Here is a 19,155-nt window from a genome sequence, read left to right as displayed (position 1 = left end):
GTATTCTAGAAGCAGATCGGCTCATGAAATAAAAGTAATCTGGCGATTTGATATCTGTTTCGTAAAATAATACATGTATTTTGCAATTTTATAGAATTCTACTATTTTATTTCCCTTTGTTTAGCATTTGCCATTTAAAATAATTAATGACATCTCTTTTGCGAATATTCTTTTGTTCTGACAGACAATCGAGATTAGAAATTTCTTGAAGCCATAATATTTTACATGTCCATACATTTATCATCTTTAATAATGATTTAAAAAAAATTGACGCTGTTGTGTTATGTTCATGATACCTTGTCATATCTTATTTTATTGTTCTTGTTTCTTTGTAGAAAACTGTCAAAAGACATAACTGTAAGTATGGCAATGCTACTTTAGGTATGATGACCGAAAGCATACGTTTTTAACTACATGTTATTAAAGAATTAATAATTTGAGAAACATTTCATATTGAGCAGATTTAGGTACATACATAAACATGGATTATATTTAACTTGATTTTAACTGTTTTTTTTTTCAATACAGACCAAATACATCAGCAACTATTTTTACTATACACGTAATGTAAATTTCACCATTGAAATACTGGTAATGCATGTATTTATATGTGTATGTCCGTAGGACTCCATCAAGACGGACATAGAGGCATTGATATTCCGCAAGGACTTTCAGCAGGCCATCTCTATGACTCGTGAGAAGATTGAGCTAGTAGTGGAGGGCCTTCGACACTACCAGCATTACAACACCAACACCCTCTGGTAAGTACTCCAGCGTTATACACATCGATATTTGCTTCAACACGATGCTGGAAGTACCCACACGGCACAGCATTGTACACATCAAAGTATTACCCAACATTTTATGAAGAACGTAGCCAAATAGTGCACATTCAAGTATGTTCCAACATTTTGTGTATCTTTTTTTGCTTTTTGCGCAATATTGTAATCAGGACATTTTATTGCATTTTATTTGTATGCTCCCCAAATTATTTTTTTTTTGGGGGGGGGGGGCATATAGTCGCCGCTTTGTCTGTCCGTGCGTGTGTCTGTCCGTGCACAATTTTTGTCCGGGCTATTTTTCAGCAATTAATGACCGGAATTCAATTAAACTTTATGGGAAGCTTCACAACAAAGAGGAGATGCGCATATTATCAGCCGGTTCTGGTCGGATTTTACACAGAGTTATGGCCCTTTGAAATTTTCCATTAACTGTACATATGGTGCGATTCTTGTCCGGGCGTTTTCTCAGCAACTAATGACCGGAATTCAATGAAACTTCATGCAAAATGAGATATGCATATTATCAGCCAGTTCTGGTCGGATGATTTTTCACAGAGTTATAGCCCTTTGAAATTTTCCATTAACTGTTCATATGGTGCAATTCTTGTCCGGGCTATTTCTAAGCAATTACTGACCGAAATTCAATTAAACTTTATGAGAAGCTTCACTACCAAGAGGAGATGTGCATATTATGATTATCAGCCGGTTCTGGTCGGATGATTTTACACAGAGTTATGGCCCTTTGAAATTTTCCATTTACTGTATATATAGTGCAATTCTTGTCCGGGCTATTTCTCTTTTGGGGGGAGCATATAGTCGCCGCTTCGTCTGTCCGTGCGTGTGTCAGTCCGTGCACAATTTTTGTCCGGGCTATTTCTAAGCAATTACTGACCGGAATTCAATTAAACTTTATGGGAAGCTTCACTACGAAGAGGAGATGTGCATATTATGATTATCAGCCGGTTCTGGTCGGATGATTTTACACAGAGTTATGGCCCTTTGAAATTTTCCATTAACTGTACATATGGTGCGATTCTTGTCCGGGCGTTTTCTCAGCAACTAATGACCGGAATTCAATGAAACTTCATGCAAAATGAGATATGCATATTATCAGCCAGTTCTGGTCGGATGATTTTTCACAGAGTTATAGCCCTTTGAAATTTTCCATTAACTGTTCATATGGTGCAATTCTTGTCCGGGCTATTTCTCAGCAATTAATGACCGGAATTCAGTGAAACTTTATGAGAAGCTTCACTACCAAAAGGAGATGTGCATATTATCAGCCAGTTCTGGTCGGATGATTTTTCACAGAGTTATAGCCATTTGAAATTTTCCATTAACTGTACATATAGTGCAATTCTTGTCCTGGCTATTTCTCAGCAACTAATGACCGGAATTCAATGAAACTTTATGGGAAGCTTCACTACCAAAAGGAGATGTGCATATTATCAGCCGGTTCTCGTCGGATGATTTTTCACAGAGGTATGGCCCTTTGAAATTTTCCATTGTACATATAGTGCAATTCTTGTCCTAGCTATTTCTCAGCAACTTATTACGGGAATTCAATGAAACTTTTTGGGAAGCTTCACTACCAACAGGAGATGTGCATATTATCAGCCGGTTATGGTCGGATGATTTTTCACAGAGTTATGGCTCTTTGAAATTTTCTATAAACTGTACATATAGTGCAATTCTTGTCCGGGCTATTTCTCCCCAACTACTGACTGGAATTTAATGAAGCTTTATGGGAAGCTTAACTACCTTGAGGAGATGCGCATGTTATTTGTGTGTTCTGGTTAGATGATTTATTTAGAGAGTTATGGCCCTTTGAAATTTTTAAGTTGCTAAACCATCCATCGTATTATTTTGTCCAAATTTATGCCCCTCAAGACGTTTCCTTTTATCTGAATATAAAGTGCAATATTGTGACGAAAAAAACCTTTGGGAAGCGTCACCCGTCTTCGACGGTTTCTTGTTTCAGTTGGAACGTTTTCATCCCGCAAACAAGATTTTAAAGTCTGTTCAGCATTATGTTTTACAGATTTTCCAGCGATTAATTGCATGGGTTACTGTAAAAACATTATTACCTTGAACATTTCATACATGCAGAATCTATTAAATGACCTGTGTATATTTCAATCTTCTTTCTCTAGATATTTTCATTGAGATCAAATACTCATGTTAAGTGCCTCTCTCAATGCTGTGGATGCCCACCTATGCTCAGGTACTCTGTGTCGGCTAGTATGGTGGGCTGGGTCGTGCTACTGGTGCTGGTGCTTCTGCAGTCGCAGATACACTGGGAGGAATCGTCCACCCGCAGTCCACTCGTACAGAACACGAAGCACATCATCCGACAGTGTGCCGCCGCCCTCGTGGCCTTTCAGCTCATCTTCCTGTATTGTAGGTCGCATTATTGAATAGTTGTTATATTTTTATACATCTAAGACTTCCTTTAAAGGAAAAATGCCACGACATTGCAAAGAAACGGCCTTGATTTGCCTGATAGGTTAGTTTGGGAAAATAGTTTTCGCACATTCATGAAACTCAGTTTTTACAGTGGAAGGCTGTAGTGTGTTCTCTAGGTCGCTATCTATAATTATTTTGTATAATATGTCTACGTCTGTATTTTACATTTTAGTGTTACGTAGATATCATTGTTTCCTTCTTAAAAAATACCGAAGGCTTACTGTGTGCTATGTCTGTAATGTATTTTTACTAAACACCATCTGAACACTGGTAGAAATTGAACATTTTTCCTCAAATACCTTTTTTGTACATAAAGTCATGTTTATACATTTTATAGAAAATATTACTATGTTGTATTTTGGTTTTAATAAAACATTTGATACTAAATAAGAAAACCTTTGGTTCCAAATAAATCTCACATTATTTTTTGTGAATTGTATAATAAACATGTTTGTTGTTGAAACAACTGTTGAGTAAATGATCATGTTCAACCCTGACAAGATAATATAAACACTGACATTCAATGTTTCAGCACAATCCACAAGAATCACCCATTGTTTACAGTACATTCTACCTGTTCCAATTTGGACCGAGGCAATTTTAAAGTAAGTTCTTGTTCTTGTTCCTCACGAATTCCTTGCACACAACATTTAGGATTGTGTCCATTGTGTACACTTGTTTTGCTATTTTCTAAATCTCGTGTGCGCTCACAGGTGGTACGAGATAGGTGATATTCGTCCTGTGCTGAGACAGCAGGCGGAACTGGCAGGTGTGGCGGCGCTGTCCTTCATTACCGTCATCTTAACGGTAGGTGTCGGTTTCTTGGTATATAAAAGAATGCAGATTTGTATCATAAACAATATTGCTATTGTCAAATATTTAAATAGTTAATTATTGTCATAGTACAATCCCATGTTAAGCTCAGTGATTGCATGTATGTCAATGCACACGTGTTGCTAGTCGGCTTGTTCTCTCTGATCACGAGACAATATACTTTTTTAATTTCTTCTAAGAACTTTGCATGTTTTGGTCACTCATTACCTCTTATTCAATTAATCAAACCTCACGAAAGCATCACAATTAATGCGACGTCTTAAAACATCTTTCACAGCAGCCATAGACTTCATCGTAAGATGCATGTTTTCCTGAATCGTTATTTAAGAAATATTTACATTTGTATCGTGTTCTATTGTTGAATATGCGGAGCTGGGTTAAGAGTTGTGTGAAATAAGTCGCGAAGTCGGTAGCTCTTATTTATAGTTTGGCATAAACGACAAAGAGTTGAAAATTGATAAAAAATGATGCATGTTGTACGAAGATGTACACATTTATTAGATTTTTAAATGATTATATAGAGCTTGTTTATACTCAATTGACACGATACCTTTGTTAATTTGCTGTGCTCAGCAATTGTGTTTATACGTGTGCGGTGTATATGTCTGACAGACGTATGGCCTGCACTACCGGTCCGTCCTGGCATGCTGCATGTTTGGGTTTGCTGCATGGACCCTCAAGGGTAACACCGCACGGCTTCACAAGGTAATCGCTCGTACCTTAGTTGGCATGGGTACATCGGCAGATCTGTTCTGACTTAAGTTTGCATGACTAGAATTAGTCATTGAAATTTCACAAAAGATGCTATATCAACATAATTCATGCACATCAAAATGTATTGGAACTTAAAGCCCCCCCCCCCTTCCAAAATGGTAATATTGGTGTCCCATTTTCCCAAATTCGAACTGTTCTTTTCTAGTTTATGCAAATGTTTGAATTATTGCATAATGTAGCAAATCATGTATAACAATCCAATGCCTTTCACTTCTCTTTAAATTGTTACTTGTGTAATTTGTAACATCAAACTGCGGCTACAGTTGCATGACGAATGTTTTGAGATATTTATAATCTTGAAATTTCAGAAAATTATCATGTATACTTGCTTATTTTTTAAAGATATTTTTTATCTGTGTATTTAGAACGTCTATAAGTGTTGATGATGATGCACATAAATATTAAACACTACCATCCATATAGTACTCATAAATACTGGCTCTGTGGTTTTAGGGTCTGTGGATGCAGTGGGTTGGGTCGATAGCGCTAATGTCTCTACTGGTCGCGAGGCCCGTCGGCATCAGGGACCTTAACTATGAGCTTGTGTGAGTAGATTACCAGCACAACAATCCTTGTAGTCTTCCTTTACAACTTTGCCTGCCTTTATATGCCCCTACCACAGAACAGAATATTAAGTTAACAAATACATTCAACTCAGTTTGTTACACTTTATGGAATGATGAAAACACCAACAAATATTGTTACATGTAAAAGTGTGTTGTTATGTAAATACTGCTGGTAATGAATATATTAATTCAGTTATAAAATTTCCATGTTGATAATTTGCTTAACCCATTTATGCCTAGCGTCTAGAAAAAAGGCCTTGGAAAACAGCGTAGACCCAGATGAGACGCCGCATCACGGGTCTGCGCTGTTTGCTTAAAGGAATTTCTCTAAGAAGTATTCTAAATATAGAAATAATTATACTAGACATCCCTAATTTTGGAAATAAATTGATCCAATTCCGAAGGATGGGAGAGTCCACTAGGCATAAATGGGTTAATAATATAAAATAAATTCCCTATCTAGTAAGTCAACTTCTGTGGTAATCAAACCTTAAACAGGAAACTATCAAACATTGCCGGGTCGTATGCATTTTGTCTTAATCATTTATAATGTCATTTGAATGCATGTCTTATTAACATCTTTCAGGGTTATTTTTGCTAAAATTTTCATTTTTCATGCATATGCTATTTTAATTATTTTATTTCTTTCTGTGTTTGTTTAATATATATTCACGTACGCCTTTTGATTCATGTATTATTTTAATGGTATGTCTTTCAGAAAATCGTTTAGTACAGAGATGTTGTTTACATTTTCCAAAATAAAATTTTGCATGTATGTCACTGAATTCGTATATAAGTTCATGGGTGTAACGTTATCTTTTATATTAACAGTTAACAAAATATATAGTTTGTCGTAAAATTAAGGTTTATTTTCTACAATGGAAATTCTACTCCAAGAATTGTATATGGACGTTGTTCTGATTGGATATTTCCAGGCTGTTCAGCGGTCTGCTCGCTATTGCAGTTGCCATGGTGCTCAGGGTGTAAGTACAAACCTCTGTTTCTATGGTAACTGCAATTCTCATATTGATAAACATTTACATGCATTCCATTACTATTAATTCTTAACTGTATATAAATCTACTCATGTTAAATATCAGTATGTCTCTAGATGATGCTCTTTATTGCATATTCTGTCAATCTACATGTAGTTAACATTCATGCATGAATAAAATAATAACTTGAACAGTTAAACAATGTTGAAACTGGATGATGACAAAAGTTTTACCATAATTAAGGCTTACCACACTCCTCGCAAAGTAAATTAGTATATATACTAGTATATAATACAAAGTTTATACGTTGTTTCTTGCTCTTTAGGAAAGTGCCCGATATGACAGTGAAAGCAAGAAGATTGAAAAACATCGCAAGTAAATTCACAATTATACAGGTACTGAAAGTAAATTTACATTTTGTTTTAAGTTCTGAAAGTATGTTCATGCTCCCGGTAGGGTGGCATATAGAAGTCGCACTGTCTGTTCGTATGTGCGACTGCGTCCGGTATTCTGTTGTCCAAAGTTTTTTTTATGCAACGCTTTAAGATATTGAGTTGATTTTGGGTATGTGAGTCCAACGACATGGCCCTCAGATGAAGTGTAAAATTCGTTCCGGTCCGTTGATTTTTGACGAAGATACGGGCCTTTGACTGATCTGAATGTTTGCCAAGGGAAGAAAGATGCTTTAAAGGGAGATAATTATGGTATAAAATAGGTAGGTACAGGTCATTTTTGACAGGGGAAGTTATATTTTTCCTATTTTCCATATAGGAGTCGCACTGTCGGTCTGTCCGTCCGTCCGTCTGGTATTCTGTTATCCGGAGGTTTTTTACGCAACCCTTTAAGATAAGGAGCTGATTTTCGGAATGTGTGTCTACCTTAATGACCTACATGAAGTTTACAATTCGTTCCGGTAGGTAAATTTTTGACGAAGATACTGGCCTGCGACTGATCTAAATGTTTGCTAAAGAAAGTAATAAGCTTTAAAGGGACATAATTTTAAGCTCGGCGTTTTCGGAGAAAACCCGAGGTATTGTCATAGCCAGCTCGTCGTGTCGTCCGCCGTCCGTCGGCGTCGTGCTAAAACCTTGACATTTTGCTCTAAAATCAAAGTGCGTCCAACTACAATTTTGAAACTTCATATGTAGATGCACATTGATGAGTTCTACACGCCACACACATTTTGTGGTCACTAGGTCAAAGGTCAAGGTCACTGTGACCTCTAAACATTATTCTGACAAGCTTTCATTTATTAAAAACTGCACACGCAGCCGAGCGTTCGCACCCGTTATGCGGTGCTCTTGTTATTATTTGTGTATATCATTTGGCAGGTTCAATGTTATTTTTGACAAGGAAATTAATTTTTTAACAAGATAATCCAAGGTATGAACTTCTATGAATAGATTTAGTTACGGCATGGAGATTTGAGACAAAAGTGGATACATATATTTGCTCTATGATAACCGTTTTTCCGATGACGCTCAGAAATTGAGCTGATTTTTGGCACGTCAGTCTAACTTTAAGATATACACATGAAGACTGAAATTCGTTCCGGCCCTTTAATATTTGGCGAAGTTATGGGCCTTGGACTTTAATCTTTTATTTACTATAACCGTTTTCCGGAGGGGTTTTCCGCAAAGCTTTCAGATATGGTGCTGATTTTTGGTATGTGAGTCTACCTATAAGACCCTCATATGAAGTTTGAAATTCGTTTCGATCCATTGATTTTTTTCGAAGTTACTGGCATTGGACTAAGAAGTAATCTGTGCTATAACCTTTTTCCGGATTTCTTTTTACGCAAAGCGTTCATATATTGAGCTGATTTTTGACGATGCTGGAACAGCAGCATCCAAGGTTTGATAACCAGTAAAAAAATTCTTCACAATTGCGACCTATGTAAAATACCGAGCCAGTCCGATTGAGATAACTCGATTTTTCAGTTACTTCCCTTGGCATTCGCCACTGCGTAGGAGATTGCTCGTTAATTTTCATTGATAACATTCTCCTAGCAGAGTTGTCGTTCGTGTTGATAAAGGTAAATATTAATAGAACAGCATGTCCTGGGGAAACAGATTCAATAAGTGTATCAGAACGTTAATTTCAAATTAGTAATTTTACATCCATTTTATTTTTATAGACCAATGAAACAACTATACATTTTCTCTATTTTGTTTGATATTTGTGCTCGATTTAGTAAATAAATTGCGAATAAAAACATGTAAAATTAACTTTTTACGTGATCACAAAACTAAAGAATGCGAACGATTTCGAACTTGCAAATTGTAAACACTGCACTGCTATGATATATATAGATAAAACAACATTCCATTGCGTAATAGTCCGTCCCGCTAGCGCAGTGGTAAGGACGTTCGCTTTTTCACCTTAACAACACCGGTTCGATTCCCGCTCCCGGCGCAATGTTATATTTTGTATCTTTTGTGGTCACCATTCCTGACAGTTGTATTTTCCGGAAAATCTCATCCCCCCCCCCCCGCAGCATTTGACCATACAAAAAATTAAAAAGTATTTCAGTACAAAACAAATAGCTGGAAATTGCATCTATCATTCAAAATTCGTCTCAACTGTCGTCAATCTAATCTTATTAGGTAGGAGTGCTGGACACACTCCGGGTCCCAACATTATGCAGCCTCAGCGCGGAGGTAACTCATTACCTTGGAAAAACACGAATACACACACTGGGTGCAGCCTAGGCGCGTATAGACTCAAACAAGGCTACAAACTCAAGTGCGGGCACAATCATTTAAAATTTACATATTGAATACGATATTCTAACAGAAATTACACAACCACCTAAGTGTACATACCATGTTTGATATTTCGTTCGATTGTTAGATTTCAGCATATACATGTATAAGGTCATTTCGCTATTAGTTAACTTATCCATATTTTCGTGGGCGAACTCGGATAGTCAAGTGCTCATACGATTGAGCTCACATGGTCCGGCTATGTGCTCATACCTACTTTCGAGAATCATCATGAATGTATTACCATACTTAATGAACAAGAATGTGACGCGCCTCCCAGTTTCGCTCAATGGATCAAGTTACCCACGGGTACTACTTCCCCGTACCCCCAAACTTTTTTTCGTACCGAATTTTTTTTCGTTCCCAAAATTGTCGTACCCAAATTTTTTATCGTACCCAAATGGTTGTATCAACATACACAATTGTGGTGATATAGATAAACTTATATTGATGTTTTATATCCATCCTCTTCAAAAGCATCGTAACACCAGTACTGCCAGTAAGTTGATTGGTATTTGAGTCTACCTATACGACTTAGAAATGAAGTGTTTGCTTCTTTTCGGTCCAGTGATTTTGGCTAACTTATGGGCCTTGTTTCCTTTAAAATAGCGACTGTGGGACTTTAAAGGGGGCATTGTGTTTCACAAACGCAGCTCTTGTTCCAATTGTACAAGAACTAAAAGTAACTTTGCTCTGTGAAGAGTATATCGAAACTACATGCATGAACATTTAAATCATACAAATATTTAATATTTCATACAATAAACACTGCTATGTGTTTGTGACTTAATATTATTTAGTCCAAAATCTTACAGCTTACATGCATTTTCTGCGAAAATGACAGTAGCACACACTTGAACGTATACGTGAGTTTTCTAATATTATCTGCCCTCTCTAAACAGCTGATTAAACAGCCTGGGTAACTAACTGAATATGCTTCCAAAATACTTTTATGCATTATCAATATCGTCAACACGTTTGACAATGGCACAACACTCAACCGTTTTTTTTAGAGTGTAATTTCATTACCAAATCAAACCTCCAATAAACGTTTGATTATTGCATGCAAACATTTCAGTTTCCCTTGTTGTCGGACGTTGTGTTACCCTTGCCGTTGAAGCGTGGTACAACCATGCATTTTCATTTGAAGTCCCCACGGTTGTCTTACTAATTTCTGTCTGTCTTTTCGAATCCCGATCCTGCGATAACTAAAATATATCTTATGCTGGGTTGATGAAATGTGGTTTATGGATAAAGGGCTTTATAACAAATATGCATGTAATTTCAGTACTTTTTGTGTCAGACAAATTTTGCGGAATTTTTCACAGAAATAAGCGATGAATGTCTGAAAAAAATGGGATCGGCAATACATGTATGTCAAAAAGTATTTTATCTAGGCTTTGTAAAAACTGTAATATAAAATCTAGATAGTACTTCAACCCAAAAAGTACTGAAGCAAGGTGTAGGATACTCAGTGTGTTGACAGAGGGTCGAATGGGGTATAGAAACATTATTTGAACATTGATATGGTTATAGAATTAAATGAACACTCTCCAAAAAAAGCTGGATCCTGCATCAACTCAATAATGACTTCAGTTAGGTTGAAAACAATTATGCACGTTGATAGAGAGCCTAATGGGGAGTGTTTTTAAATACAAAAAAGGCGGTTACTATGGTTATAATAATATCTAAAGTAATAACTTTAATCTGGATCCTGCGACAACTAAATTTTTTATAAGCTAGGTTGATTTGAAACTGGGTTCGTGGAAAGAGGGCCACATGAGCAATGTTAACGTTATCTCAGATTTTTCTTCACACCAAACGTGTCTTTATTATGATGACATTAAAAATTGAAAACCAAACGTGTGATACTAGCATAACTTAAAAGTACTCATGCTAGATAAATGGAACTAATGGACATGGTTGTCTAACCCTGACAACATTCATCACTTAGGACAATGCTTTCTTTATCTGACAAAGCTCTTGTTGTTTATATTGATTTGCATTTTGACACCCAGAAGAAAGCATTCAAGCATCATAAACATCATTAATTTTTCCAACATATGTATCCTGTGTTGTTGTTTCTTTTCCATGACACATACAAACAAACTTCTTTTACTGAACTGGACATGTTCTATTTTCAGATCAGCATTATGTGTCTGTCTACTGTGGTGCTGTATTACACCGCGCACCTCACCTCGCAGGATATCCGGACACCGCTCCTCAACCAGGTCACCAGCTGGGCCATATTCAGTGAGTGCGCCGTTGTCAGACGATCACGCGCACTGATCATGTGACCATTTGAGTCGCGTTCTGAGGAAACTGGGCATAATACATGTGCGTAAAGTGTCGTCCCAGATTAGCCTGTGCAGTGCGCACAGGCTAATCAGGGACGACACTTTCCGCCTAAACTTGATTTTGCTAAGAAAAGACTTCAATTAAACGAAAAATGTCATAAAAGCAGAAAGTGTCGTCCCTGATTAGCCAGTGCGACTGCATTATCCCCAGTTTTCTCAGAACGTGACCCATTCAATCCTTCACCACTTAGATACGCACTTAGAAGTCCTGTAGAAAATCAAATTCAATCTTAGTCCTTTCTTAATATATTCAAGTTTGATAGGTTTTATTTCAAACACTAAAATACGGATGAGAAGCAAACAGCATAAAACCTGCTTTTTATGCTGTTTGCTCACAGCCATTTTTACTTTGCTTCTGAGTGGGAAAGCGTTTAGCGCGCATTAATACTTTTAATAACGTAACGGAACACTATAATGGTTTTGACTTTGTTATTAAATTATACTATTCATGATAACTTGTTGAGTGTTTATAAAATATAGGTTAGTTTATAAATCTTAATAATCTTTATAGGAACTAACAAGTCAGTAATAATCTGGAATGCAAAATAAGTTAAACCAATATTGTTGCTCTGATTGTCTGATAAAAAAGAGAAATATTTTATTTAATTGGAGCAGCGAACTTTATTGAACCACATATTTGTTCCCAAATGTTGTTTTAATTTGAAATTCATCATTGGTGTATTAATTATTATATATATATATATATATATATATATATATATATATATATATATATATATATATATATATATATATATATATTTATATATATATAATAATTAATATATATGTTATTGTATATTGTGTATTTAGATGCATTAATATATATTTATTTATTTATGCAACTTAGTATTTTATTTACATAGCTATAAATCAATAGCATTTATTGGTTACATTCACATAATGATTTCGCCCCAAACTATGAGAACATGTCGATATCCCTTACCCACTAATGTCCAGATTAATAACAATGAAACCCATCTCTCAGTGTCGCTGTTAGCCCATGTCTGGTTTCAGTTGTGTCCCTGGTGGAGCCCCTGATTGTGAACACGGACGTACAGAGCCGTCTCGTGACCATCTCTCTCGCCTTCATCTCGCCATACATCCTCCTCTCCATTGGATATCCTTTGGCAAATAACTAAAGTTTAAATTTGTTTAAAACAATTTATATTAATTTGCGTTTTGAAAAGGTAACCAAGGTATGTAACATACGTAGTGCCAAGTGTTGTTTCATGGTGAAGCTTGCTTTTTGTCCAGCGCGATTTTACTTTTAGCCTTGTAATCTATTTATATTCACGGTCTACTCATTTCTACCCTTTCTGTGTCTTGATCAAAATAAATAGAACGGTATGTAAGGAAGTGTCATATAAACGACCGCGTTGCCCTTAACAATCCGGTGTCCACCTGGGAGACGATCTACTACATCATTCTGGTCTGGAACGCCTGGCTGCTCATTGAGGTGGAGCGTAACCTCACCAAGTCCCAGCCAATCTTCCTGCCCCGGTCCGGCCCTGACTCCAAGCCCAACCGGGTGCCGGGCAAGGCCATCTCGACCGGAGGCAAGGGGGCGGTGAACGGACACAGCTCCGTCAAGCAGCACAAACACACGCGCTCCAACGACATCCTTATAATGGAGCCTACAGTCACTGAGGCAAGAATACATAGCGGGGCTAGTCTAGAAAAGTTCTCTGTATCAGTACATCTGCTCTGCATGATATAACTGAGCCTATATTTAATGTGAAAATTATACATATTGATCATGTCTTATATAAATCATATAGGCAGTTTACAATTTCCTAAGCAAATTTATCAAAATAAGTACTAGACAAACTTTAACGAAGTCACTGACGAAGTATACATGTATTACTATTGTGATCCGGCTTGATTCCAACTGTAACTGGTATGTTAAACACAGAGAATACGCCCCAAAATTGCATTAAAAAGTTGACAATTTATAAAAGCAAATAAAACTGATCACTTTTATAATATTGAAAGAAAAACTTGAATACCTTCATACACTTTGTTCCCGCTGTAACTGCACTCATTATTTCAGTGGATGAGTCTGGACTTCAGTCCGGCCGCAAGCGAGTCTGAGATGCAGTGTAAGCGCAAGGTCACATCAGGCGACATAAGGCGCGCGCTCTTTTTCTTCACATTCTCCATCGCAAACGTCATGGGCACCGGGAACATCTGTAGCGTTGCAAGGTAAGCACTTGTAGTGTGCGGCACATGTGAGGTACATTCATTATCCCGCACCACTCCTGTATATGTGTGTTCATGTTTATTATACCCCCACAAACGAAGTTTAGGGGGATATATAGGAGTGAACTTGTCGGTCGGTCTGTCTGTCGGTCCGTATTAAGTGTCCGCTCTCTAATTCAAGTAGTTTTCATCCGATCTTCACCAAACTTGGCCAGAAGTTGTTTCTACATGATGTCTTGGCCAAGTTCGAACATGGGCCTTGCCGGGTCAAAAACTCGGTCACGGGGTCACTTAGTGCGTTTTAAACATTCAGCATGTTGTCCGCTCTCTAATTCAAGTAGTTTTCATCCGATCTTCACCAAACTTGGTCAGAAGTTGTATCTAGATGATCTTAAGGCCAAGTTTGAACATGGGCCTTGCCGGGTCAAAAACTAGGTCACGGGGTCACTTAGTGCGTTTTTTAACATTCAGCATGGTGTCCTCTTTCTTATTCAAGAAGTTTTCATCTGATCTTCACCAAACTTAATCAGAAGATTTATTTAGATGATCTGAAGGCCAAGTTCGAACATGGGCCATGCCAGATCAAAAACTAGGTCACAGGGTCATTTAGTGCATTTTACACATTGATCATGGTGGCCGCTCTCTATTTCAAGTAGTTTAAATCCAATCTTCACCACACTTGGTCAGAAGTAACTAGATGATGTGTAGGTCAAGTTCGAACATGGGTCATGCCGGGTCAAAAACTAGGTCACGGGGTCACTTAGTGTGTTTTAAACCTCACCATGTTGCCCGCTCTCTAATTCAAGTAGTTTTTATCCAATCTTCACCAAAATTGGTCAGAAGTTGTATCTTGATAATGTCTAGGGCACGTTTGAATATGGGTCATGCCATGTCAAAAACAAGGTCACGGGGTCACTTAGTGCGTTTTAAACATCATAATGTTGTCCGCTCTTTTATTCAAGTAGTTTTCATCCAATCTTCACCAAACTTGGTCAGAAGTTGTATCTAGATGATGTCTAGGTCAAGTTTGAATATGGGTCATGCCGGGTCAAAAACTAGGTCACGGGGTATCTTAGTGCGTTTTAAACCTCACCATGTTGTCCGCTCTCTAATTCAAGTAGTTTTCATACAATCCTCACCAAACTTGGTCACAAGTTTTATCTAAATGATCTCTAGGACAAGTTTTAACATGGGCCATTCTGGGCCTAAAACTAGGTCACGGGGTCACTTAGTTTAACATTCAGCATGGTGTCCGCTCTCTAATTCAAGTAGTTTATATCCGATCTACACCAAACTTGGTCAGAAGTTTTATGGAGATGATCTTACGGCCAAGTTAGAACATGGGCCTTTCTGGGTCAAAAACTAGGTCAAGGGGTCACTTTGTGCGTTTTAAAAAATGAGCATGGTGTGCGCTGTTTTTTGTGAAGACGACATGCAAAATATTATGTGTTAATGCAGCATGTGGATTCGTCACGTCTGTGACAAAGCTCGAGATTGTTTTCAAGTCATTGTTTGAATTATATTTTGAATGAATTTTATTAAGGGCATTTATTTTATTTCATTTGTTACCAGTTCTTCCTTGTGTACTTTTGGATTACGCTTTAACCCGAATAAACCCTGTCGGAGTTGACATTTGAATTGAATTTTAAACTAGCAGGAAATTTTTACCCAGCCTTTGGAGACTATTGAGTCACTAAGCTGAGCGTCTTAACTTTCTAGCAATGTGTTATATGCAACAGGGATTATGGATCCTATCGTCGGTTTTTAAATCAGATAACCCAACATAAAAAAGCTTTGAATATTGTGTCTGATTTATTTGACATTTAAAATAAAGCCATAGATCAAGAAAGGAGAGTTGGGGCATTTCATCATTAGGACACACCATAAGCTTCAGTTAATTAGTCTGGATCGAGTACAGGCATTCATTTACTTTTAGCGATTTATGGGAATTTATGTTCACCGGAAGTGAAATGATTTGACATGGTGTTTTAACTACAGAAAAAAGGACTGCGATGTTTGCATGCGTATTTATAACAGCAGTGCAACTTCTTACTGATAAAAGTTAAGATTAATCTGTCATTATTGCTGGGAAATTATCATTAAGTATGACTGGTAAGTTTAACGAATTACGAAATTTATATTTGAAGACAAATTCAAATTTTATGAATGAGTTAAATTTACTAGTAATAATATTACCCTCTTCCTCGTCTGTAATTTATATTCAGGGATTTTTAAAATTGTTTTCACATTTTCAGTAATACTGTTCTAGCTCACAGGTGGTTAGCGTGTGGCTATGATATTAATTAGTGAAAACATCATTTTGAATGATAAATAATCATATTATAACGAAAAATTAACTTTTCTGAAAAAAAATATTTCACTATCAAATATATATATATTTGATAGTGAAATTATTTTTTCCAGAAAAGTTAATTTTTCGTTATAATATGATTATTTATCATTCAAAATGATGTTTTCACTAATTAATATCATAGCCACACGCTACCCACCTGTGTTCTAGCTCGTGCATATTCGCTCTGAAAGTGTTCAGGCACACGCCTGCTGATGTAAGTCTGTTCAATATTTAAGCCCTTATGAGAGTCTGAGCTTAGTCCCAGACATAAAATCCTGAATGTAAACAAGGAATGGCTGGTTAGTTTAACTTATTCAAATTTATGGATTTCTGTCTCAAATCCCGGTCATGGCTTATAGCTGTACTTACAAATATCTGTGTGTATGCGAGTGGTATAATTTGTAATTATATTGTAATTTTCAAGTGTAACTACAATCACAATTTTATACCTGCAGTTTTGACGTACAGGACGTGTTCTGCTTCATCACGATATCCGACCCCCCAAAGATGGGACCTCTCATGGTGTTTAAGGTGCATGTCAATTTTACAACAGTATTGCATTTTCTTCTTTTAATAAATTAGCAGACTCGGCGCAAACTAGTATGCCAGACGCATCTTTTCAAGTCTTTGGTACTTAAAAGATTACTACAATTGAAAACGAAACTGTCACTAGATTGTTAGTATGCTTATTATGAAACAAATGATGCTTACTTTTACAGCTATGGTATGTATTTCAGCTGATGATGCCCGGGCTGGTTATGGGCTGCTTCCTGCGGGTGGTCAACATGGTGACCTTTACATCCATCAAGAACTGCAGCATTCTCATCATGATGAACCTCTGTGTATTCAGTATTGTAAGTGACTCGCGTGTGTTCTTTTGTTTATTACCGGTATATGAGCTGCGTCGTTCGAAAATGGGTCTAAACCAAACACGGCCAGCTGCGTCGTGCGAAAATGGGTCTAAACCAAATACGACCAGCTGCGTCGTGCGAAAATGGGTCTTAACCGTAGACGACCAGCTGCGTCGTGCGAAAATGGGTCTGAACCATAGACGACCAGCTGCGTCGTGCGAAAATGGGTTTAAACCATATACGACCAGCTGCGTCGTGCGAAAATGGGTCTAAACCAAATACGACCAGCTGCGTCGTGCGAAAATGGGTCTGAACCATAGACGACCAGCTGCGTCGTGCGAAAATGGGTTTAAACCAAATACGACCAGCTGCGTCGTGCGAAAATGGGTCTAAACCATATACGACCAGCGTAGCTCTAGACCAGCCTCTACAGTTTGAGTGATGTTTCTCTTTTAATGAATGCCTGTTTTGTGTGCAGGTAAACTTCGTCTGGGTGACGGATGTTGGTAACTGGACCACCATAGGAGAGAGCGTCAGTCATCACGTGATCGGTCAGTGTATCTGCATGTTCTGTTGCCTTCAGTTCGGAATCGTCCATCTCATCACGTCCGTGAAAGTTTAGATGCTACCTGTCGCCATATTTATGCACTTTTGTAATAATATTATGCCATATTGTTTTTAAATAAGTTATTTACTTGCTTGGTAATTTGATTTGTAGTCACTATGCATTTTTTACAAGTTTTCCTTTGGGTACCCTGCTTCCCGCCGGGAGTTTAATACCCCGCCAAAATTGTATATCTTCCAGTAGCAACTAAGACATTTCAGCGCTAGCTGAAAATTTAACCCGACTTCCCGATGCCTAATACGTTAAACCATTTTTGTCTAGCGTCAAGAAAAAAGGCCTTGGCAAACAGCGAGGACCCATAAGAGGCGCCGCATGATGCGGCGTCTCATCAGGGTCTGCGCTGTTTGCTTAAAGGAATTTCGGTAAGAAATATTCTAAATATAGAAATAAATATACTAGACATCCCTAATTTTGGAAATAAATTGATCCAATTTAGAAGGATGGAAGAGTCCACTGGGCGTAAATGGGTTAAGCAAGTAAGGGTGCTGGGACACACTCCTCAGATAATACAGCCTTTGCTGTTGTTAAAAAGAAACAATCTGCGTTATATTTTTCTTCAAGCAAGCTTTGATTAAGTTCAATCCTTCTTCGTTATTTTGCAACTATGCGTAATTTATGACCTGTATTACTGTTTCAATTATACAGATTAACAAAGCCCATTTTTGTCCCCTACCGTTTTCACTGGAGGGGACTTATGGTTTGCGCTCTGTGCGTCTGTCTGTGAGTCGGTCTGTATGTCACACTTTTCTGGATCCTGCGATAACTTTAAAAGTTCTTCATATTTTTTCATGAAACTTAAAACATGTTTAGATGGCAATATGGAGATTATGCACGTCTTTTCATTTTGTTCCTTCGTCAAGAATTCTGGTTGCTATGGCAACAAATATAAAAAAAATATAAAAATCTGACAATGGTGGAGCCGGTAGGGGACATATATTGCTTGGCATTAGTCTTGTTCAATTGATGTTTTTACTTAAATACGTGCATGTGTGCTCAACTGCAAAAATGTTTCTATTTTATATTGGTTAATAGTTGTATAATGTACGATCCACGGGGAGATACATCCGAAATGTGGTCGTCTCTTTGACTGCATGATGACTAACTTAAAAGTCTGAATGGTCATATACGTTGATGTCTGAATGGTCATATAAGTTGATATTAAGTCTGCAATAAGACACACCTCTGCATAAAATGAACGATATGCATGTGCAACCATATCAACACATGGAAATTAACTTGTGTTTGAAAAAATATACAACCTTAAAGAATGTATTAAACAACAAAATATATTTTTCATTTTAAACATTAAGAGAAATTGTTTCCGGCTTTGGCCCACAGAAAGCTATGTTAGGAGATTCTTAAGTTTTACGTTTTTGGAAGACTGTTTCGAAATTTTATGATAACTACAACATGTTTTTATTTCTGTATCGTTTTATGATTGGCAAAGTATTGTTTGCCATAATTATTTGAAGAAGAAACATGTAGTAACTTTTCAAAATAGGAAGGGTTAGAAAAATATATTCGTTCTAGATTTATTTGTTCTTGATAAATAAACATTCTTCTTTGACCGGCAGTGGAACTTAAA

At 37.1% G+C, this 19,155-nt stretch overlaps 1 protein-coding gene across 2 annotated transcripts in view; it reads left to right on the top strand.

Annotated features, from left to right (window-relative positions):
- LOC127869301 (GPI ethanolamine phosphate transferase 1-like) overlaps nucleotides 1-19,155 on the top strand; it is a 55,383-nt gene extending 36,228 nt beyond the window's left edge. For both annotated transcript variants that reach the window (XM_052411755.1, XM_052411763.1), the window contains exons 12-27: nucleotides 336-357; nucleotides 625-761; nucleotides 3,007-3,182; nucleotides 3,781-3,853; nucleotides 3,962-4,055; nucleotides 4,695-4,787; nucleotides 5,310-5,401; nucleotides 6,358-6,405; nucleotides 6,743-6,812; nucleotides 11,327-11,435; nucleotides 12,557-12,659; nucleotides 12,944-13,190; nucleotides 13,593-13,744; nucleotides 16,550-16,625; nucleotides 16,832-16,948; nucleotides 17,424-19,155. In XM_052411755.1, coding sequence (XP_052267715.1) covers nucleotides 336-357; nucleotides 625-761; nucleotides 3,007-3,182; nucleotides 3,781-3,853; nucleotides 3,962-4,055; nucleotides 4,695-4,787; nucleotides 5,310-5,401; nucleotides 6,358-6,405; nucleotides 6,743-6,812; nucleotides 11,327-11,435; nucleotides 12,557-12,659; nucleotides 12,944-13,190; nucleotides 13,593-13,744; nucleotides 16,550-16,625; nucleotides 16,832-16,948; nucleotides 17,424-17,567 — 1,753 coding nt within the window. In that variant the 3' untranslated portion in view covers nucleotides 17,568-19,155. The remainder of the gene's footprint in view (nucleotides 1-335; nucleotides 358-624; nucleotides 762-3,006; nucleotides 3,183-3,780; nucleotides 3,854-3,961; nucleotides 4,056-4,694; nucleotides 4,788-5,309; nucleotides 5,402-6,357; nucleotides 6,406-6,742; nucleotides 6,813-11,326; nucleotides 11,436-12,556; nucleotides 12,660-12,943; nucleotides 13,191-13,592; nucleotides 13,745-16,549; nucleotides 16,626-16,831; nucleotides 16,949-17,423) is intronic.

The sequence above is a fragment of the Dreissena polymorpha genome, chromosome 1 (genome assembly GCF_020536995.1).
Source record: "Dreissena polymorpha isolate Duluth1 chromosome 1, UMN_Dpol_1.0, whole genome shotgun sequence".
Lineage (NCBI taxonomy): Eukaryota > Metazoa > Mollusca > Bivalvia > Myida > Dreissenidae > Dreissena > Dreissena polymorpha.
Note: the sequence above shows the minus strand (reverse complement) of the source record. Positions and strands in the feature narration are given on the sequence as shown.